This window comes from Saimiri boliviensis, chromosome 3, assembly GCF_048565385.1.
Source record: "Saimiri boliviensis isolate mSaiBol1 chromosome 3, mSaiBol1.pri, whole genome shotgun sequence".
In the NCBI taxonomy this organism is placed as follows: Eukaryota; Metazoa; Chordata; class Mammalia; order Primates; family Cebidae; genus Saimiri; species Saimiri boliviensis.
Genome location: NC_133451.1, coordinates 49,014,872 through 49,038,797, shown reverse-complemented (window position 1 = coordinate 49,038,797; position 23,926 = coordinate 49,014,872). Strand labels below are relative to the sequence as shown.

The 23,926-nt window shown below is 33.8% G+C and overlaps 1 protein-coding gene across 37 annotated transcripts in view; it reads right to left on the bottom strand.

Annotated features, from left to right (window-relative positions):
* FIP1L1 (factor interacting with PAPOLA and CPSF1) overlaps window positions 1–23,926 on the bottom strand; it is a 79,504-nt gene that overhangs the window by 33,629 nt on the left and 21,949 nt on the right. For 21 of the 37 annotated variants that reach the window (XM_039468467.2, XM_039468465.2, XM_074396137.1 and 18 more), the window contains 4 exons: window positions 23,058–23,167; window positions 14,101–14,208; window positions 3,880–3,973; window positions 1,664–1,820 (listed from right to left, as the gene is read on the bottom strand). In XM_039468467.2, the coding sequence (XP_039324401.1) occupies window positions 1,664–1,820; window positions 3,880–3,973; window positions 14,101–14,208; window positions 23,058–23,167 (469 nt within the window). The remainder of the gene's footprint in view (window positions 1–1,663; window positions 1,821–3,879; window positions 3,974–14,100; window positions 14,209–23,057; window positions 23,168–23,926) is intronic. The other 16 variants (XM_074396130.1, XM_074396133.1, XM_039468471.2 and 13 more) reach the window with 1 other exon arrangement.

Sequence of the window (23,926 nt, the reverse complement as noted above, 5' to 3'; positions counted from 1 at the left end):
AGATGTTCTCACCCAAAAAAAAGTAAGTATGTAAGGTAATGAATATGTTAACTTGATTTACTCATTCTACAATGTAGACATAATCAAAACATCATATTATACTCCATAAACATATACAAGTATCACTAGCAATTAAAAATAAAATTTTTAAAAAGATTTTTAAGAATTAAAGAAAGAAAATTATTTCAAATCATTTACTACCTAGTAAAGTTTAATATTACAAAGGAATCCAACAGGATTATTGTCACAAATCTTAATACTTTTTTAGTATCGTTTATCAAATTTGTTAAAATATTAATTATTCCTACCTTTTATCTAATTCTTTTTAAGAGGACAAAGGATTCATATAGAAATCACGAAAGTCCTCATTTTGAATCACGTTAAGTCCCCTTTCATTTGGTTAATACTCAGCATATTAAAGGCCCAAGAACCACAAATCTAATCCCAACTACTGGGGGTTTCTGCTCAATCTACTTGTTGGAACAAGAAATTCACTGAAGTTAGAAATACTATTGCTGTCTGGAGTAAGGATGTCTAACCTATTCCAACCTCCTCTTTCCTCTAGTTTTGAGAGAACAGATCCTCTAAAGCAACAAGTTATTTTTTCATATTTTTCTTATACTTTTTGAGAGTAGAGGTGACAGTGGAAGGAAATCAAAGGCATTGAGGATGAAAGACAGGAGCAGTAGCTGACATTTAGAGGTCAAGGATGAACGTTAGGGAAGGACTATTCAGACCCAGCATTTGGCTCTGTAATCACAACTGGTACCTTAAAGACAGCTCTCTTACAAATAAAAGTAAGTGAGAGCACACGGCTGTCTAGTATAAGCTGATTTTATTAATAGGAAGTAATGTCTAACACATGTCTTTCATGCTGCCCTGATGAGGACAAGCAGCAATTTTTTCATCATTTACTACTAGCTTTCTCCCTGGGAAGAAGTAATTATTATCTTAATCAATCTTGTTAGTTTCATAAAAACTTGCTTAAGGCAGATAAAGATCAAAGTAAAAAAGTAAAAAAGGCAACCAGATGAAAAATTCAAATAAAAAATAAAATTTGGAAATTGTGAGTTTTTTCTCCATTACCAGTAACCTGGTTTTTAATTAATAATCAAAAGTAGCTAAAAGTACAGCTACTTTTGAATCACATAGTATGATAAACACATTACTTTTGCTTAAAAGTAAATACCAGGTACCTGGCACCCAGCAGCAGTCTCCTGAAAGGAAACCAGTATACAAAAGAAGACCAGACTGAAATATTAATTTCAATCTCTTCAAAAGATATAATATTTTGATCTACTCCCATCCTAAAAGTATCTATTTTTTATTTTTTCAAAACAAGTTAATACTGGTAATGTTTATAACTGAGTATGGATTTATACATATACTATTAGCAACTTGTTTGGGAATCATTATCATATTTTTGGATCACAAGATTAGTTTCTGTATATTCTTCTCAATTTTAGAACAATGTCTCTTTCCTATATTCAAACAGCAAGACACATAAATATCTGTTTCAGTCCAAATTTGAAGATATAAGAAGTATTATATCTATTACTTTTAATGCACTGCAATCAAGATACTATTTTATTTGTAAAAAATTTTTAAAAATCACTTGCAAGTTATTTTTCTTTCAAAGTCAAATGTCTTATTTACTATTTACCCGGTGGTGGAATCAGAGGTGGAGCAGTGCTGACAGTCGGAGGAGGTGGAAGAAATGGAGGAGGTGGAAGGTGAGTGGGAGGAGCTCCTGGAGGGAAAAATGGAGGTGGTTTGCTAAAATTGTTGTCTACTTCAGTGGCAGATCTTTCGGAAAGGACCTAAAAATAGAGCATAAACAGATGCATAAATATTTTTATTTAAGATTAATCTTAGTAAATTAATTTCATTTAATCTTAAGAAACAAAGTAAAGGGTAATTTAATTCACCTATGTATTTCTGATGGGAGAGTAATAATTCCACGCGTGATATGTGTGTACATATACTTATGTGAGTATACACACACATATACTTTTTAAAATGTGCATATTCAAATCTTTAGAAAAAACTGGATCATTACAAAAAAATTCTTAATAAAAAGTAATTAAGAAATAAAAACACTCCACACAAGAAAAAATTACTTTTATAGAGATAATTTAACAAGTATTATCTTTGTTACCCAACCAAACTTAAAGTATTCAGTTAAGGCAATGTAATCAATCATTAATCACAGACACTAGCCTTTAGAAATTAATATCGCAGGAGGTCAGAAATTCACTGTTCCCAGGGCCTGTCATCACCAGGTTGCAAAGTAAGAGACTGTCATGCATGCATCAACAGATGCAAGCAATAGGCAGCAAAATATGTAAGTAACTTTTTCATGTCAGCCATGTAACTTTAAGAACAGGGTTTATACTTGAAAAATAAAATAAAGCAATGTTTGCAAAATGCTTATCTGTGTGAACAGGTTAAGGAACAGGCAACATGAGAAGCACCCCAAAGCTATTGAAAGCAAAGTGGCACCTCAAAGTCTGGATTTTTGACAAGCTCCCCAAGGATGTGTAAATAAATTTGGCAAAGACCAAAAACAGCCAACATAAAGGTGTATATTAAATTCATACTTCTCAAATCCTTGCTGACTAAAGCAATATTTTAAACATACAATCCCTCTTTACAATTAACATTTCCTACATTTAAGTGTAGTGTTTTTTGTAGGGCTTATGCCAATAAGCTATTTCTTAAAGTATTTATTTTGAGAAATCATGGCATTTTAATGGTAAGAGGAAAGAAAAAAAATGATTAATAGCTTTCACTGTAGAAATGATTTGCCTTTAAAGATGTTACAGGAACATTTCACATGATCAACTTATCTAAGGTAAGAATAAAGTGCTCTGGACATTTTTAAAAGTACTCAGAAAAGAGAAATAAATAATGAAAAAAGTATGGCCAAACTGAATACCTGGAAATTTCAGTTATTAACAGTTCTAACATTAAATATCCAACTTACTGATAACTCACCTCCCCTCATTTTTTCACCTAAACACAAAGGAACTCTACCTCCCCAAGAAATGTCACATTAAATAAATTATGGTATATTCATCCAATGAAGCTATCATGGAGATATTTTAATATTTTAAGAATATGAAAAAATGCAAACGATAATTTTAGATGAGAAAAAAAGGATACACAGAAATATAATTGTAATAGTATCCTAATTTTGCTTAGTAAAAAGAGATGTACCAGATGTGGTTATCTTTAGGTGGTAAAATCACTGGTAATCTTTTTTTTATTCAGTGAACCTATATGCAGGTTGAGCATTCCTAATCCAAAAATCTGAAATCTAAAATGCTCCAAGATCCAAAATGTTTTGAGCACCGCTATTTTATTGCTAGTAAAAAATTTCACACCCAACCTCATATATGACGGTTCACAATCAAAACTCAGGCCCACTACAGTTTACTCAGGGTTGCCAAAGGAAAAAACATTATCATAGATTAATAAACCATTATAATAAATTAAATAACTTATTTATGAAACATAAATGAATTTCAGGGTTAGACTTGGGTCTCATCCCTAAGATTACATACATACAAACATTTCAAAATCCAAAAATTTCCAAAATCCAATACACTTCTAGTCTCGAGCATTTTAGATAAGACATACTCAACCTGTATTATGTGTCTAACGAGGAAAAGAAAAAACCCTATTAAAAAACAATCAGAGATTATAAATTCTAACTGGAAGTGCCTTTATAATAAAGGATGACTGGTTCCACATTTTAAACCTCTTTGGATCACCTAAAACAGAGCATAGCACTATGACTATTTGTTGAACAACATAAATTAGAATGCTGATATAATCCTTCAGTTAAAGAAAATAATTTATTTTAAAATACTAAACCTGTATGTTGCTGTTCTCATTTGCCCGTCGCCGTCCTTCTACTCGGCTGATAGTTATAGTCTGGCCAATAACATCAATTGCCCCAGGTAATCTCCTGTAACATAAAAATTGAATCAATTCAGTTTCACCTAATTAGATGCTTAAAAAATAACAAAATCATAAAGAAATAGAAACAAAAAGTGTCTGCAATAAATTTTAAAATAAAATCAGATCATAATACACTTTGAAAAATATTCCGGTGTTTAAGCTCACTACTTTTGCACTGTTATAAAAACTTTCATTAAGAAATTAATTACAATCAACATACCCAACAATGATCATAATGTTAAATTTTAAGTCTCTGTAGACCTCTTCTTCTAAACTTACTATTTTTAGTAGTCTCCAAATGAATTTATCTTTTGTGAAATTAAATGAGACAGCAAATACCAGACAAATGGAAATTTTAGGGTCACTACAATTTTAATACACACTACAGCTCTATTATAAAAACTTTTAATATTTCCCAAAAAGGCTTGAAAATAATGCTCATTTTGACACACACAGGATATTTTCCTTGTGATATAGTCCAAGTATTAAACAACATTAAAAGGGAACCAGTTTTCCATTTCTGATAACTTGAATTTAGATAGAAAAGTTGAAATATTTAAATACTTGCCCTACCTCTGTTTACAATCTCTTTGAAGTTCTTGAGGATATGGAAAAATAGTCTACCACAAAACAATGCTACAAATCTAACAGAAAAACTTAGTAAGCTGTATTTTAAATAATTAAAATAATGTTAAAATCTATTATGCAGATGAAGGACTTTATAAAAGTATACATGCCTAAGATGATACAGAAGTCAATTGGAAAAATAGGAAATAAAAAGTGGATGCAAATTAGATGAATTTCTCTTTATCTATATTTCAGTTCTGAACAATTCTGCCTTTAAAACTTTATGGAAGTAAAACAATTAAAATATCACAGATCCTTCCAGTCACTAGATTAGGCTCCTAAAATGACAAATAACAGTAGCTACCATTGGCTGGATGCCAAACCCATTACATCTAAACCTCACAAAACCTCAAAAATTATTGTATACCTGTTAAAGACAAGCCAGGGTCCAAAGTGAAATCACTGACCTAAGTATGAATTAAATGGCAAAACTAACTTTCAAACCTGAGTTTTTCTGATCCTAAAGCCTATCGACCTCCCCTTCCCTTGAGCTAGGTTTTCTTCCAGCAAGACAATTCACCTTTGAGGAATTTAAGACTTTTCTGGAAATCATAGGTTAGTAAGAGTTTATGTTACGTAGACATTGAAACACTCCAAAAATAACTGTATGCTAACAAAGTCAGCCCTATTAAAAGTATATCATGACATCTGAAATTTCTTCAAGTACACAGTCAGTTCCCACCTACCATCTCTTGCCCACTTAAGACTTCCCTTCTCCCTAATTTTAATACAATTTAAAAATGTTCATCCCTTTCTAACTTTATGCCTGGGTCATTGACTTCCTTCCCAGGTTTCCTCATGGTCCCAAAGATCAAGAATGATTTAACTGGAAGAATAACATATCCTCCAATACAGCTGGGGAAAGACGTTAATATATATACATTACAAAAATCCAAATATTTCGACGATGAAACAAACATTGCTTCAATTTCTTCCCTATAACTTAAATTATAAAGCTATGCCCACTATAACTGCATTATCAAAGCACATGCCGTCAGCCCGCTGATATCCAAACATTTCATATTCCAACATTCTATAAATACAGGTGTGCATTCTGAGGCTGTAGTTTCTTCTCCATTTATTGCTGCCTAGACTTCATTGTCAAAATTTATACTTTCCCTCTATTTCTTTTCCTACTATTTTCTACTGCCAATCACTCGATTCTCTCCTTTGCATTTTTAAATTTATTCCCATAAAGAACAAATTCCACCAAATTTGTTTGGACTTGCAAGTCAGATAGCAAACTCTCCAAATCATTAAAAGTGGTAAAAATTAGATCTAGATATAAGACTAACTTTCCTGCTGAGGGGAAAAATTTTTATAACCTGTCTTTTAACATTTATTTCTAAGGATCTCTAGTTTTTAAAAATTCTGGAACACATGAAAGTATTCATCTCTTAAAATGTACCTTAAATATGGTCAGAAATATAATTAGTTTTTTTCAGCTTTAAATTGATTTTTTCTGAATCACTAAAGATTCAAAATGGCAAATATTATGTTTCTAAAAGCATATAACTGAGAAATCAGCCTTAACAAGTATATATCCCTAAAGGGAGGTTAGAAAATTACAATTCTCTACATTTTCATAACATCTCCTTATGCAGGTATTTTTTTAACCACATAAACTGAGTTACTTTAATCAAACACATTAAGTTTACTGTTTTGTTCAGAAATGTTTTATGATAGACACATAGTATGTACCACAGTAACAAAAAGCACATTAATATCTAACACTGACAAATAATTTAATAATCTAATGTTATTCTGATGCCATATTACGGAAAAAATATTGAACCATATTATTCCATGAAAGTTCTTAATGAATAGCTTTCTCTTTCATTGCGTAAAATGATTTAGTAGAGTTTCTCCATGAGGAAATCAACTATAACTTAAGAGTTCCACAAAGCATAGGTTAAATTAGGACAACAAATTTGTTCAGTAAGTAGACAGCTAATGCTATTACCAAAATCCTCTTCTTCGTATTGAACTCAATCATCTAGTAAAAAGCTAAGGAAGAAACTAACCACTCTGGGTGTCTGAATTAATGTACAGTTTAAACAGGCAATAAACGTTCCCCCCCAAAAATAAAAATAAAAATAAAAATAAACGTTCCCAAGATCCTCTACCTCCCCTCCTGGCACAGATGAATAATAAAAATATTTCTGAGGTTACAATGGAATTAAATTATCATATTTTGATCATTCTAATGTCCCAGAAAGGATTTGAGGGCTCCCTGCAGAAATGCAACAGAAAGTTTAAAATGACAAATCAGGGCTAATAGAAGATAGACAAAAGGCCATAAATTTATCTTTGAAGGTCAGGCTCACACATGTAATCCCAACACTTTGGGAGCCTGAGACGGGAGGATTACTTGGGCCCAGAAATTCAAGAACAGTCTAGGCAACATGGCAAGACTGTGTGTGTACAAATAATTTAAAAAATTAGCCAGGCATAGTGGGACACACCTGTGGTTCCAGCTATTCAGAGGGCTTAGGTGAGAGGATTGCTTGAGCCCCGGAGATGAAGGGTGCAGTGAACCGTGATTATGCCACTGTACTCCAGACTGGGCAACAGAGCAAGAGCCGGTCTCGAGAAAAAATAAAATAAATAAATAAAAAATAAATCTCAGCTGCTTTTCCTTGGCAGCCAAAGCAAAGGTTATCATTAATAACTAATGTCTTTAATGTGCATAAGATTAAAACAAAGCATTTGGTCTGAAGATTGTTTTGCCCAGTAATGACAGCCAGTATTTATGGGGCACCTACTATGTGCAAGGTAAGCAATGTTCTAAATACTTTGTATATATTTAGTCTTCATGATAAACCCATAAGGTAGCAGCTCTTACTCACCACTTTACAAACGAGAATAAAGAGAAAAAAATTTCTCCTTTGAGTCTAAGAGAAAATATGAATACAATAATTTTTAAACTTTACTGACTACAAAAAACAGTAAGGAATACATTTTACATAGCAATCCAGAACTCACATTACATTAAAAACTAAAAAGGTTCATAAAACAATACTTAAAAAGGAAAAACAATACTTAAAAAAGGACATTAAGATAAAACGTAATTCTGTTAATATTTAAATATTGCATAGAAAAAAGCAAAATAAACAATACAAAACCAAGAAATACTGGTTGGGACCACCAAATTGTTTCACAACTCACTAATGGACTGCAATCTCATGCTTTCAAAACTATTTAAATAAAGTCTCCAATATGCCTGCCAAAAAAAATTGAGTTTTACAGAGTTGTTTCTCAAAATGCTCTTTAATGCTGAATGAAGCACAACAGCGTACAATTCAGTAAGAGCAATTTAATTTAGGAGAAGCAAAACAACGTGGTCTGCATATCTAGTGCTCTTCATAGGCTTGATCTAATAATTTAACTGTGCTTTTGAAAACAGTTCCAGTTCTTAACTAGCAACATGGTTCTCTAAAGAGGAATCAGCAAGTCCCTGATTCTAAATAAATACCTAATGTATAGATGTAATTTTCAGGCAAGAGTCCAGAGTTTATAGCAAATTTTCAAATGGGTTATTGCTTGAAAGAAAGTTCATAACCTTATTTTTTTTCCCACAGAAAGGACATTCAAACATAATCATATTTTAAAAGAATGAATGAATCACATATCGATGTAGAAATCTATGAATGTTTTCTCACAGAAGAGCTTCTAATAAGAACTAGCACACAGTTCAAAGGTCCATTCTCTAAGAAAAAAAGCCTAGAATGTGGCTATCTGATATTCCCAACTTGAAAAGAGATGCACTTGTTATGACATTTAATTCAGGTCACATATGTAGACAGCTCTGCATGGAAACTGTGTAGCATCTTTCAAGCTACTTTAAGAAAGAGATGAGCCTTACAAGACATGTTGGATTGATTTAAGCACACAGGATGGGAAGGTAGAACATTTCAATGGAGGGAAGACTGAGTAGAGAGAAAAGATGGAGGGGGGCAGACATTTCTGCTTAGTAAATATATTACCTATCAATCTACTTGCAACAGAAGCATCATGCACCTTTGATAGTGGTCCAACCAAAAGACATTCAAAGAGGCAGAGAATACGAATTAAATGAGAATCATGTAAAGAAAAAGACTGTGAGGTTGTAAAACGCTATGCAAATATCACCTCCCACTGTAACTACGTCTATCACTTTACTTTAAAACCGCAGGTACACAGCTATCATTTGATTTTAATCTTTATGCCAACCCAGAATCAAGTCTCTAAATCAGTGGTTCTCAACCTTGCCTGCATATCAGAATCCTGATGTACAGGGTGTACACCAGACTATTTAAATCAGCATTTTTGGGACCCAAGCATCAATACTTTACTGAAGCTTCCTAGGTAATTCCAACATAGAGTTGAAGACTACAAATCTAAGGGCATAGTCAAGAGACTGGCAGACATTTTGTTCCCTCCAGAAATAAAATAGCAAATAAAAAATTAACACTTAACTCTTTATTGTGCAAAAAATTTAAAGTCATACCCATCAAGGTAAGAATATCATTGACTACATATTTTTCTACTGACCTTTTAGTTTTGTGGTATTTGAGCCCATAAATTCGAGATCAGCCTGGGCAACATGGCTGGTCTGACACAGTACTGTTTCTATACCATGTGTATGTTTTACTTTCACAAGCACAATAATAATTTTCTGTATAATATACAATTTATAAAGAATATTTAATATATTCTATGTTCAAGTAACATATTATTAATAAAAAATCCTGTCCAGAAAAAGAACCTAATCTAAAATAAAAATCACAGAATTCAAACCATCATCTTCTGGACATATAATTTATTTTCAATCAGTACTACATTTAAATTGACTGATAAAGCCCATGATCAAAGAGGAGATCCGACACTCACTGAGTGTCTGGTTAATCTTTCAAGCCCTGAAATAGGTGTTTTCACAAGCTTAGAAATTATTCAGTCCTTACAAGTGCATCACATTTAAGGTAAATGGGCCAGGCATGGTTGCTCACACCTATAATCTCATGAGTTTGGAAGGCTGAGGCTGGAGAATCACCTGAGTTTAGGAGATCGAGACCAGCGTGAGCAACACAGTGAGACCCCATCTCTACAAAAAATAAAAAATTAGCCAAGCATGGTAGGCATGCCTGTAGTCCCAGCTAGTTGGGAGGCTGGGGTGGGAGGACTGCTTGAGCCTGGTAGCTTGAGTCTGCAGTGAGCCAGTATCCCACCACTGCACTCAGCCTGGGAAACAGAGTGAGACTCTGTCTTGAAAAAATAAAAAGTAAAGTACATGTCCAATTAGTTTCATCTTCACAGATGTGGAAAGAGGCTGTTTTGCACTATAAAGCGGCAGCACTAGGATTCAGGCTCAGCATAACCAACTTCAAACCCCTTTTCTTCTTCAACAATGTTTTTCACACTAATTTTCTAAGAGCTGAATTTTTAAAATGTCAATTACTTTTTAAGCTCTATTTAAAACAAAACTAAAAACCTTGGGTGCCTAAAGGTGAAATAAGCTCAAATTTCACTCAATGGAGGACAGAAATGTGTTCAATAGTGTAAATAAGTTTACTCACTTTTGTACAGAGCTTGGAATAAAGCTATACCTTTCATATTTATGCTTGCTTTTAAATGTATCAATGATAAGAAAAGACACAGCTCTACAAGAAACTCAAAAAAACAAAAAAACAAAAAAACTCCAAAGGCCTTCATATGTCCAATAACATAAAATCTTACAAGCTACATATGAGGGCAACATGCATTCAGAGCCCTTGATCAAATGCCCCAAGGTACAGGCACACCTTTTCAGTACAGTGTCTCATCAAGACATAAAAGTAGATAGTCCAAGAACAGAGGAAGAGGTCATTCTTAGATATAATGTTCATTTAACATCCAGTTTTAAGTATTGTGTTTAATATAAGACATACACACGTTTAAATGTATTTGTGATTTAACATTGAAAAGCAATTTTTATTATTCATTCAAGAGTATGAATCAGTTAAAAAGCATTTTGATATAGGAACATAAGAAAAACTATCACTTGAAACTTAATTATCTAAGAGGGACAGAACATAAAAGGGAAACAAAATTTTAAAATAAACTGTGCATTAGGGTAAGTTTACACCAATCATTTTCATTATTACCAGTTTCAATTTCCTGCACTCACTAAAAGTGCTTCATTCTTCTAATTCGTTTCATAAGAGTTAAAATTTGAATTTACAAAGCAAACTTACACCAATAAAATGCCATTGTTATACATATAGATTTAGCTTGAAGAATACTGTTAAATTGAAAAACACTGTATTGCACAAATTAATAGTAACTAGCATATGATAAGGCCACAACTTCAAATATAATAATAGTTGTTTACTTATTTAGAGAATAGGTCTTGCTCCATCACCTAGGCTGGAATGCAGTGGCATGATCACAGCTCACTGCAGCCTCACCTGTCCAGTAATCTTCCCAAGCAATTAGGACCATAGGTGCACACCACCATACCTGGCTAATTTTTGTATTTTTTGGTAAAGTTGAGGTTTTGCCATATTGCCTAGGCTGGTCTCGAAATCCTGAGCACAAGTGATCCACCCGTCTCAGCCTCCCAAAGTGCTGGGATTAGAGGCATGAGCCACAGCACCCAGCCCAAATATAACAATTTATGAAAAATATCTTAATCATTATTTACTTGCTCTTTACAAACATTTATGCAATGCCTCAAACTCCACACTTGGCAGTTGCTTTTAACTACAAGAGCTTTTGAAATCTAGTTTTTTTACACCTCCAGAGAGAGTGAGAGTGAGAGCGTTTGTATGTTTTAAAAGAGAAAAAGTAGCCATGTGTTTGTGTGCGTGTGTGTGTGTTTAAAAAGAGAAAAAAAGCAGCTTTTATCCAAGGTATTTGTTTTCGGAATTTTCTAAAGAACAAAACACATAATGAAAACACAGCCTCAAATTTCCTTCTACATATATCCCCTGAGACTAATTACAAAGTCAAAGTGAAGAGTATTGTTTGTTTCCTAAGCATCTTTTTTAGAGAGAAGTAGGTATAGATGGAGTTGAGATAGATAAAGCTCTGAGATTTATCTCTTTCAGCTATGAGAACCAATATTTTCCCTAAAAATTAGCCATCTAGTATCCAAAAATAAAGTATTACCTCTAAAGTAAAACAATTTAAGTAAAAAATTCTAAGTCAAATAAAAGATATAAAAGGAATTTCAGATGTTAAAACAACAAAGCCAAAGAAACAAATATCAAGTATAAAATTACATTGAAAATAACATATTTTAAGCATTTCTTTTTTTTTTTTTTGAAACAGGATCTCACTCTATCGTCCAGACTGTAGTACAGTGACGCGATCTTGGCTCACTCCAACTTCCACCTCCCCAGTTCAAGTAATTCTCATGCCTCAGCCTCCCAAGTAGCTGGGATTAAAGGTGCCTGCCATCACACCTGGCTAATTTTTGTATTTTTAGTAGGGACAGGGTTTCACTACGTTGGCCAGGCTGGTCTTGAACTCCTGACCTCAAGTGATCCACCTGACTTGGCCTCCTAAAGTGCTGAGATTACAGAAATGAGCCACCACACCCGGCCTACTTTAAGTATTTCTATGCCTTTGTTCATGAAAGTCAACTTGCCTGAAGTATTGGTACTACAGGCAGAAAAGCAGGTATTCTAGTCCTGGTTTTGCCTCTTAACTAGCTGTGAATTCAGGCAAATTCTCTAATCTCTCAAATCTCTTCTTCCATTGTAAACCAGGGACTAGTCAGAAAATAAAGAATTTCGGGTTTGAAGAGGCTTTCCAAATTACACAGTCTAGCTCCACTATGTTACAGATGTATGCATAGACATGTTAGGAAAGTTTCCTTAATTCACACAGGTAGTTACTGAAAAAACTAAACGTAAAATCCAAGTCCAATACTTAATAAAAAAAGTTCTAAGTTTAAGATTCTATCAATAGTAGCATGATGGTAAGTTTACAATTAAAGTTCTTATTGTCTGGTCCTTTTAGGATCAGTAAATAGGCTCTCCACACTGCCAGGTTAAATATAAATCCAAGTGTTTCTCTATGCAATAAGCGAGTTAGTTGTTGTATAGAAAATGTATTATTAGTACAATTATGAACTTTTAAGTTCCACAGAAATGTCTAATGTGCAAAGACTCCTACATTTCATTCTACATTTGTCAGATTTAACTTTTATTTATTTAAAATAACTCTTGAAATTTCTATTGGTTTTTCAAACAGATTTTAGTGTTCAAAAACAAAGATCAATATTATTTAATATATAGAAAAAAATGAGTACTTTCAAAATAATACGAGGAAAACTTTCTTCAACCTATTAAAGTAACACATGCAACTGACACTCTTGTAAGAATGCAGGTAATATATTTTTATCTACATTAGTTACTAAACTTACAGTTTAGACATCCTTACTTTGAGATGTATATCCACTTTTAAGAATGACTAAGCTTCTTTCCTAACAAGGAATTCTTACAACTCATGTGGAATATATAATTAAGACTATATAGAAAATGAAATGTAAGAAAATCAAATTGTGATAGTGTTTCCTCTCTTTGCTTTTCTTTTAGGTGCTATGATCAAAGGTATCTGATCATAATTTACATTTATATTTTTTAAGATTTTAAATTAAAATAATTTAAAACATATTAATATAGCATTGAGCTAACCAAGTAAATTGCTAAAAATTCTCTAACAAAAGCAAAAGAAAAACAAAATTACCCATTGTATACCATAATTTTTTAAAACCTTAAATGATAAATTAGGTAAATATCTTGCTCTGTATTTTGAAGTCAGGTTATCAAAGCATATTCTCTCAGACTGATCACTGTGGGCAATGCACTTTTATACTGGAACACAGTTGCTTCTCATTGCATCTCTTAAAGTTATTTCAATTTTCAGGCTCAGAGAAATTATAATATCCATTCAAGGTTGTATGCTTTATAAATTTAAGATTCAGAACACAAACCAAAATTCAATGGAGTGTAGATCATTAACAAAAGCGTAACAACAAAAAGGGAAATAGCATATTCCAGGGCAGCTACTGTACCCACTTAATGAAATCACAGGTTTTTGTACTGCACTGTAGTAGCGTATAAGATTGCAAAGATTCAGTACAATCAAATTTTACAGGTCTTAAATACTGGCTCAGAATGCTAGGTTTTATTCAGTAAGTAGTGAAAAGCACCTGGAAATATATATATATTTTTTAATGGGATGTGGTATGAGAAGGAATTAACCTGCAGCAAGGGGGAGGAACAAAAAAATTTACTGAGCATCCATTAGCATAGTTCAATGTAATTCATTAAATATTCTAAACAGCCAGAAAGATGAGTGGCAAGACAAGTAAACCAAGTCTTGAGTTATAAAGTAACTAAAAAACCCATGACTGTACCCGGAGAAAGCATAATTTGGAGGGATAAAAATATGGTCAAAATGTATTATCTTACTAATAAGACAAAACAACATTGATGATCTAAACATCAGGGAGTATCCAATGTTTAAAAATAGCCTTACCTTAAATCAGGTGATTCGGCCCTCCCATATCGATCCTGCCACTTCCCAACGCTTGAATTGGCTTTTCTGGAGGCAGTACTTGTCTGAGACTGAGAAGAGGTGCTGTTTCTGGTGAGATAAATTTTCTGTGTTTTTTCTTACATATTGTTTGTTGTCTCTGACCCCCCTTGTTCTGTTTTTTTTTTTCTCCTTGACATGCTTTTACTAAAGTCCCTTAGTATGTTCCTACAATATCATTCTCAAGTCATATAAACTACTTGCTGTGGTACTAAGTATTTAAAAATAGATGTGCTATCAACACTGTATTAACTCTAGAATATTTTTAGAAATATTCTTCAACATAGTATGACGTCAATGCAGTAAGGAAAAAAGGTCTTAGAACTAAGGGTTTACATCAGGTTACAATACATTATTTAAAAAGTACATTTATGTGTCTGTACTAATTCTTCACAATTTTTGCAGTTTCACAAAATCTTATTCCAAATTTTGGTATTTCATTTCCTGTATTCCTCAACAACAGATTTAGGTATTGTTAGTGCAACCAGTTATCAGTAACACTCTGACGGGTTTCATAAAAACCTATACTAAATATTTTATAAAAATTCCATTTCAAAATAACTCTTTCAAAGTTCCCCAAAAAAGTTAATTTTATTCCTGTTGACATAATTCCTAAAAAGTTCAGATATCTGCAATATTGCTAATACTTTAAACAACTAATAAGATGGTCTTTCAAAGCAATAGAAAATATACACGTTTATGTGTCTGTTTCTGTAAAAAGAAACACAGAAAAAATAGACCAGAAATTAAATGAAATCTGTCTGACAGAAAATGAATGAAACAGAGAAAGGTGTGGTAAGTTTGTATATACCTTTGGATACTCTTGCTTTTGGAACTGTTACATGTTTTACATATGCCAAAAATAATAAATCCAGTAAACATGGAAGGAAAATAAATGCTAAAACTGTATACAGATATGATGAATCAAATTATATTTTAAATTATTAACATAACAACTCTGTAGGAAATTTTGAACCCAATATTTAAACTATATACCCTCAGTCTAAAAAGAGACAAAAAACTGTAAACAAATTAAACTCTACTAAATAGGTTTTCTTGTAACAGTAAAAATCCTGAATCTGTTACATATGTATTTCAAGACTGTGAGAGCCAGGTTCTCATTGTGGAAAAAAAAAGGAGATACAACATGGGATAGGGAAAGGGAAATAGGAATAACAATCCTGTGATGTTCAAACAGAAGTAAAAGAAACATTATGATTTCATGATTAAAATATATTTTGAAAAATACAATTTCAAAGTGAAATTGCCACTTCTTTCTCACCTCTGAGTGCTGAAAAGGCCTGGATATAACGATGCCCCAGTATAATGAGCACAGCTAGAACCCTGATCTTGTTTTTTACCATTCCCCGCTAAAAGAAATCAGAGTGCCTTTGCAAATGGCTGCCAAGGAAGAAACAGGGAAACTACAAAATAAACCTGGAATATCCTGGTAATTACAAACTATAAAGACAACCTAAAAAAAAAACACACACACACACAATGGAGACCTATGAAAAGGTCACAGGAGCAAGTTCAAAGAGGAACAATATGAATACCAAAATGAATTACAGTATATATAAATCATACATATGGGTTAAACACCATGGATACAAAAAAAGCTATATTTGTAAGTCACACATACAGTTTCTCACACCTTAAATAAGAATTTATGAATCAAAGTGGTAAGTAGTGAAGTGGGAAAGCTCATTTTTAAAGTAGAATGCCAACTAATAAATGTTAAGAGAAATAACAGATAATCACTATTTTGGAGCCATTATAGTAATAACTGATTAAAGGAAAAATTATCACTGGAGCTAAAATCTCTAAAAAGTTTGAAGAGGAACAGGATATTTAGTCTTTCCACAAATGACTTATTAAATACAAAGGAAAAAACAGTAACTTTGCAGAAACCCAAAGGACATCACCACAACTAAGTCATTAGAATTATCATTACTAATAAAATAATGTTACACACTGACATCATGTATCTCCAAGCCAATGCACTGAGAAGGATACATCTTCACTTACATAGCATTCCTGCTCAAAAAACAAAACCTGAATCTAATCATGAGAAAATATCAGGCATACCCAAAAACAATCTACTAAACAACTAGGTTGTATTCTTCTGAAATTCAATGTCAAGAAATACAAAGAAAAGCTACGAAGTTCATCCAGATTTAAGAAAAAGAAAAAGATAACATAGTTAAATTTAATGAGTGATCCTGGATTGAATACTAAATCCATGCAGAAAGAAAACATTGCCATAAAAGATATTGGGATAATTTGCAAAATTTATAGCCTGCAATTAGATGAAGTACTGATTCACTATTTGATATTCTGACTTTGATAACTGTGCCCTATGATTATCTAACAGAATGTCCTGGTTCTGAGGAAATACATGCTTAAGTCCTTAAGGGTAAAGGGGCATGATGCCTACAATTAACATTCAAATCACTCAGTAAATGTTTTTGAGAAATTATAAAGCAAATACGACAAAATGTTATTACCGGCAAATCTGGGTAACAGTATATGGAAGTTCTCTGTACTTTTTTTTTGCAATTCTTTGTAAGTTTAAATTTTTGTCAAAATAAAACTTTTTTTTTTTTTTTCAAATGACAGCAACAAATGAAGGAGGCATAATGGGGGCTTCTAGAGGTAATGGAGACATTCTTTATCAGTCCACATCCTGGTTTACGTAAGTATGTTTAGTTAGTAAAAATTTAATCAAGCTGTACATTTCTAATATGCCACTCTTCTGTATGCATATATTTCACAAAAAAGTTAAAATGAAAACTTTCAAAGAGTAAGCAAAACATTCCGATATATTAAATATAAAATTTTACTTAACAATGCCAATTTGCTGGGCAGTATGGAAAGTTGGAAACCCAGCATTTCTATTGATAAAGTGCGAAAAAATATTTTAAAAAGTTCTGTGCAAGCATATCAACACTTATCTATACATTAATAAGGCAATCTAAGATTTATACAATGGAAATACAGTGCTTAGGTCATTAGTACAGCTAAGCCTTAAATATCTACTGTGCACCCTGCATTATGTCTTAATGAATAACATTTACTGTTTTCTCCCTAAGGTCAACTTTACTTTTAAAGATGTCTATCCAATCTTCATAAATATGATGAATAAAACAAAAAAATATTTTTATGGGAAATATTTCACAATGACTGAAAAGTATCCTTTTTATCAAATAAAGATGAGTCTAGAAAACAAACTTGCCTAATGAATTGTGGCTGCTGTCCTTTACGTACAAAAGTAACAGTGTTGACAACTTAGGTAATTTCTACAGGTAGCAGTGGTAATTATTCATTTTTGGTTTTTTAATAGTGATAGCCCCACTAGTTCTTCCATTCTTTCTTTACTTTCTTTCAGCTGTGACTTACCTATATTTGCTCTCCATCTCTTCTTAGCCAATAGCCCATTATTATAATAACTCCCTTGAGTAAACACTCATGTTCCTGTCCCCTTTATCTCTTTTTAATAATTGCCTGATACATCAACTTCTGTTAAATCCAATTCTAGGTAATCTTCATGAACACTCATATACCTAACAAGAGTCAGAGAAACACCCAAAAAGCAGCTGATTTGTCTCATTTTAAACCCATGACCATCAATCTCAAGAAAAGCTGAAAATATACAGCAGTCCCCGCCTTATCCTTGGGGGATACATTCTAAGACCCTCAGTGGAGGACATATTCTAAGACCTCCAGTGGATGTCTGAAGCTAAGGATGATACTGAACTTAATATGTACATATTTTTTCTATACATACATACCTATCATAGAATTTAATTTATAATTAAACACAGTAAGAGATTAACAACAATAATAAAAGAGAACAATTATATTATGTGAGTGCAAAAGTAACTGGTTTTTGCACTGTTAGAATCCACAGTTCGCTACTGGAATACATTCTTAAATAAACGTGCTTATGTTATTTATCACTTTAATGGGCATTTCTCGCTTTATTTTTATTTTTTGCTAATGACTTACTTGCTGTTTATGTTTATCTTAGACTATGGACATGATGTTAGACAAAAAGCAAATTCGAGCCATTTTCTTATTGAGTTCAAAATTGGTCATAAAGCAGTGGAGACAACTTGCTACATCAACAACACATTTGGCTCAGGAACTGCTAATGAGCATACAGTGGTAGTTAATGGGAGCTTTACAAAGGAGACAAGACCCTTGGCTGGCCACTGGAAGTTGACAACCGACTGACAGTAATCATCGAAGCTGATCCTCTTAAAACGACACGAGAAGTCATCGAAGAACTCAGCAACAACCATTCCACAGTCATTCAGCATTAGAAGCGAATCAGAAAGGTGAAAAAGGTCAGAAAGTGGGTGCCTCATAAGCTGACTGAAAATCAAAAAAAAAAAACATCATGAAGTGTTGTCTTCTCTTACTCTAAGCAACAACAATGAACCATTTCTCTATCAGTTTGTGATCTGAGACGAAAAGTGGGTGTTATATGATAACTGGAGATGACTAGCTCAGTGGCTGGACAGTGATGCAGCTCCAAAGCCCTTCCCAAAGCCAAACTTGCACCAGAAAAAGGTCATGGTCACTGTTTGGTGGTCTGCTGCTGGTCTAATCACTACAGCTTTCTGAATACCGGCAAAACCATTACATCTAAGAAGTATTCGCAGCAAACAGATGAGATGCACCCAAAACTGCAATGCCTGCAGCCAGCATTGGTCAACAGAAAGGGCCCAATTCTCCTCTACCTCAATGCCTGACTCCATGTTGCACAACCAATGCTTCAAAAGCTGAACAAATTGGACAACAAAGTTTTGCCTCATCCGCCATATTCATCTGACCTCTTGCCAACTGACTGCCACTTCTTCAAGCATCTCAAGAACTTTTTGCAGGGAAAACGCTTCCACAATCAGCAGCATACAGAAAATGCTTTCCATGAGTTCGTCAAATCCCAAAGCACAGATTTTTACGCTACAGGAATAAGCAAACTTACTTCTCATTGGCAAAATGTGTTGATTGTAATAGTTGCTATTTTGATTAATCAAGATGTGTTTGAGAGGAGTTATGATTTCAATTTCACAATCCAAGACTGCAATTACTTTTGCACCAACCTAGTAACAATATGCTATAGTAAAAGTTATATGAATGTGGTCTCTCTCTCTCTCTCCAACTATCTTATTGTACTGAAACCAAGGAAAGCAAAACCCAGATGAGGAATAGTACTGTACAGTTTCTCTCCCTGCATCATCAATTTTGTACTCTAACTCATTCCCATCAACATATAAAAATACTGTAATTCCCTGTAATCCCAGCACTTTGGGAGGCCGAGGCAGGTGGATCATGAGGTAAAGAGATCGAGACCATCCTGGTCAACATGGTAAAACCCCGTCTCTACTAAAAATACAAAAAAATTAGCTGGGCATGGTGGCACGTGCCTGTAATCCCAGCTACTCAGGAGGCTGAGGCAGGAGAATTGCCTGAACCCTGGAGGCGGAGGTTGCGGTGAGCCGAGACCGCGCCATTGCACTCCAGCCTGGGTAACAAGAGAGAAACTCCGTCTCAAAAAAAAAAAAAAAAAACAAACCAAAAAACACTGTAATTCCTCTTATCTTGGGGAGAAAAAAAAAGTCTTCTCTTAGATACACACTTCAATCCAGCTGTCAAGCTACTTCTTTCACCTAGTTAATTCACACAGCTCCAAAAGACTATTTCAGACCTATTTTCTTCTCAAACACTCAATGCTACCTTTCAACGGCCTCTTATTTCCAATAGGCTCACTCTTATTAGATAAGTGTGCGTATTACTTTGCTGGGGAAAAATGGAAGCAATCAGAAGAGAACTTTCAATTTATTCCCATTCCCTTATCCACCTACCCATCTGCACCGGTGCCCTGTATTCTGCCTTCCTTCCTGTTCTTATGAATTGTCCATGCTTCTACTTAAGGACAACCCCTCCACTTGCACATTACATCTCATCCCTCTGGCCTTATTAAAGGACATTGCTCTACAACTCCACTGTCTCACATCATCAATTTCTTCTCTAGTAACTCATTCCCATAAATACACAAAATGCTGTAATTATTATTATTTTTTAGACAGTGTCTCACTCTGCCACCAAGGCTGGAGTGCAGTGGCGCAATCTTGGCTCACTGCAACCTCCACCTCCTGGCTTCAACCAACTCTCCTGCCTCAGCCTCCTGAGTAGCTTGAACTACAGCTGTGCATTGCCATGCCCAGCTAATGTTTGCATTTTTAGTAGAAAGGGGGTTTTGCCATGTTGGCCAGCGTGGTCTCAAACTCCGGACCTCAACTGATCTGCCCATCTCAGCCTCCCAAAGTGCTGAGATAACTGGCATGAGCCACAGTGCCTGGCCAAAATGCTGAGGTTTGTTTTGAAAAAAATATTTTCCTGACCCCACATTTCCCTCCAGATACTGTCCCATTTCTCTGGCCCCCAAAGAAAGAAAATAGTCTGCCCAAAAGTGCCCATACTTTCTCTAATTCGTTTCCTCCCATTCTCTCTTGAATCTATTCCAAACTCTTTTATCTTCACTTTATATAAATGAAAATGATCCTGGTCAGGATCACCAATGAGCATCAATAAAATCCAATCATCATTCTTAGTCTTCATCTTCTTGACCAATCAACTGGATTTAATATTTGATAGTTGACATTTCTCCTTGAAACACATAATTTTCAAGACATACAGTGGGTTTTCTTCCTATTTTATTCATCATTTGACCTTATTGGCCTGCTCTTACTAGTTCATTCTTATTTTGCCAACACACAGGGGAGTGCTCCAAGGCTGTCTCTTACCACTTCTCTATCAATACTTACCTCTTTTATGGACTAATTCCATTTTATAATTTCATTTAAATAATATTTAAACACTGATTATACCAAATTCATTATCTCTAGCCCATTCTCTTCCCTTCAATTCCAGATCCATATAGCCAACTTCCTACTTAAATTTCCCACTTGTATGCTCAATAGGTATCTCATTTTTATTATGTTCTACACTGAATTCTTCTTCCTCCAATAATCACTCCTCCTTACGTTCTTTTCCATCTCTGTAAATGACAAATCCCTCATTCTGTTTCAGTTGATTAGGAAAAAAACCTTAGATTCATCCTTGTCTGCTTTTTCCTCTACAATCTATACCCAAATCCATTAAGATAGCTTATTGGCTTACCTTCTGAAATGTATCTGGTATCTGACTATTTCTCAGCATCTCTACCACCATCATCTTGGTCCAAGTCACCATTACCTCTTCCTAGATAACTGCTGCAAACTTCGAATTGTCCTCCCGGTTTTCACCCACTCTAAGTAATTCTGTAGTCTGTTTTTAGAAAAGCGACTAACTTCAAAACCTAAAAACCTAAATCAGATTATTTCGTTGCTCTGCTCAAAATCCACTAGTGAGTCCCCATTTATTTAATTTATAGGAAAAGCCAAAGCCTTTATAATGGCACTCACAATCCTATATAATCTGGCCCAAATTCTGAAAAGCCAATCAACAACAAAAAATAAAAGGTAAAGTACAGAAAAACTATTGATTTTTAAAGAGTTTAAGTATAAAAGTAAACATCTAGAGTATTTTCTAGGTACCAGGCACTGTTCTAAAACACTTTACATAAATGAGTTCACTGAATATATATAACTACACTGTTAGGGAAGTACTATTACTACATTTTACAGATGAAGAAATCAAGGCATAACAAGATTAGGGAATTTGCCCAATGACAGCACAGCTATTAAGCTGCAGAGCCAGCATTTGAACTCCAGAAACCTGACTCCAGAGTTCAAGCTGTTACCGTCACTCTATATTGTAGAATATCATAAACTGAATGAATGAAAGTTAACCTCTTAAAAAATGGACATGCCAAAAGAACACTACATATTAAAATACAATATATTACTATATATTAAAAGCTTAGCTATCACTCTTTAACCAAACATTTTACGAGATTATATTTCATTCAAATAATCACATTTCATTTTAATCTATGACTATTCACAAAAATACTGGATCACTTTATGACATTTAATTTTGGCTGAACACTTCAAAAATCTTTATCTTAGAGCTAGACTAGATGTTACTATAAGGTATCTTCCTGTATTAGATTATTCTGAAATAGCTCTTATGGTAATACAAAATTGCAGAATAACAAAAACAGAAAGTTATATAAAACAAATTTAAACAAGTAACCCAAAAGATAAGTGATCTGGTCAAGGACTAGTAATAGGTGGGTTATTGATTTGTTTTAGGCCCAGACTTATCTTATCTAGTCGAATATTAAACTACTGACCTCAAATTTCCCTAGTCTGAGCCTGCTATCCTTTAGCAGTTTCCTGGTAACGACATAATAGGTAACTATTTGTCACATTTAAGTAAAAAGGACATTTTCTAGCATATTTGCTTCTTACCTCTGATACCTTCTGGAATACATTAGGTATTATCACATCAAACCAAACAACAACAAAAAATGGTTCCTATTTTAAAGATTTTTCCAAGCCAAAATTTCAAAAGCCTCTTTCATTAAAATCAGCAAAACACCTTTCAGCCAAATGATCTAGACTTAGAAGTCCAATAATTCTTTATTATGTAAGAATAATAAGCACAGGAAACAGCCAATACTATTAGTTACCACCTCTCTTGAATGTAAGATTGTCTCTTTACACATACACATAACTATATATCACACTTCATTTCTTGCTTACCTAGGCTTTTTAGATGGAATAACATCAAGAAGTGTCTCATGAAGAATTCATTTTGTACTAAAACAAGGTAGAATGTTCCAGTTTTTTGATAGAACATTCAGAGCTTTTATACTTAATATAGCACAAATACAATGTAAAGATACCAATGTCTTACAATAATTGAGTTGCAACTATGTAACTAACCTGCTTGGTGGGAGCCCAGTCTTGAACAAAGAAGGAGGAGAAGTAAACTCAGCTTTTGTAGAGGGAAGCGCTGTTTCTTTCTCTGAATTTCCAGTTCTTCCCTGCTGTACCTTAAAAAAAAAGGTTATTAGCTTGTTTAATTTACCAGACTACTCAAACATAATGGACTTTAGATGTTAAAGTAAGTTTATAACATTTAATTTGAAGTTAAACACAAAGAATGTTTCATTGCTAAATATTTATTAAAATTACCTATTTTAGAATAGTATTAGGTGAAAGGCACCAAAGAGAAAATCAGATCAAAATGTTCCAACTATCACAAAGTTTACATTAATAACACTTAAAAGCCGAATAAACCGTAATTCTTTGGCACCTTCATAAACTCCCCCAGATCACCACAAATTAAGTCCCAGATAATTGGTTATGACTTTATGTTTCAACACGAAGTCATATTCTTCAAGAAAGGCCTTGAAGAATTTTCCCGTTATGTGTTTACCACCCTTATTCTAAGAAAACAATAGGTCACTGTTTTAGCCATTCTGACCATTTTCTATTCAGACTGTGATTTCCTGTAACACAAATGTCAATAATCTGCTACTGAACATCCATACGATTTCTACCATTTTCCCATCACCATTAACAGTACCGCCATCCTGCCAGTTCAGTAGGCTTAAAAGCTTGAAGTCAATCATCTGTCTTAATATCTCTTCTCCGTCTTTTTTCTTTTCTTTTTTTTTTGAGACAGGGTCTCACTCTGTCACCCAGGCAGAGTTGTCACCCAGGCAGATTGCGCCACGAGAGTACAGTGGCACAATCTCGGCTCACTGCAGTCTCTACCTCCTGGGTTCAAGTGATTCTCTTGCCTGAGC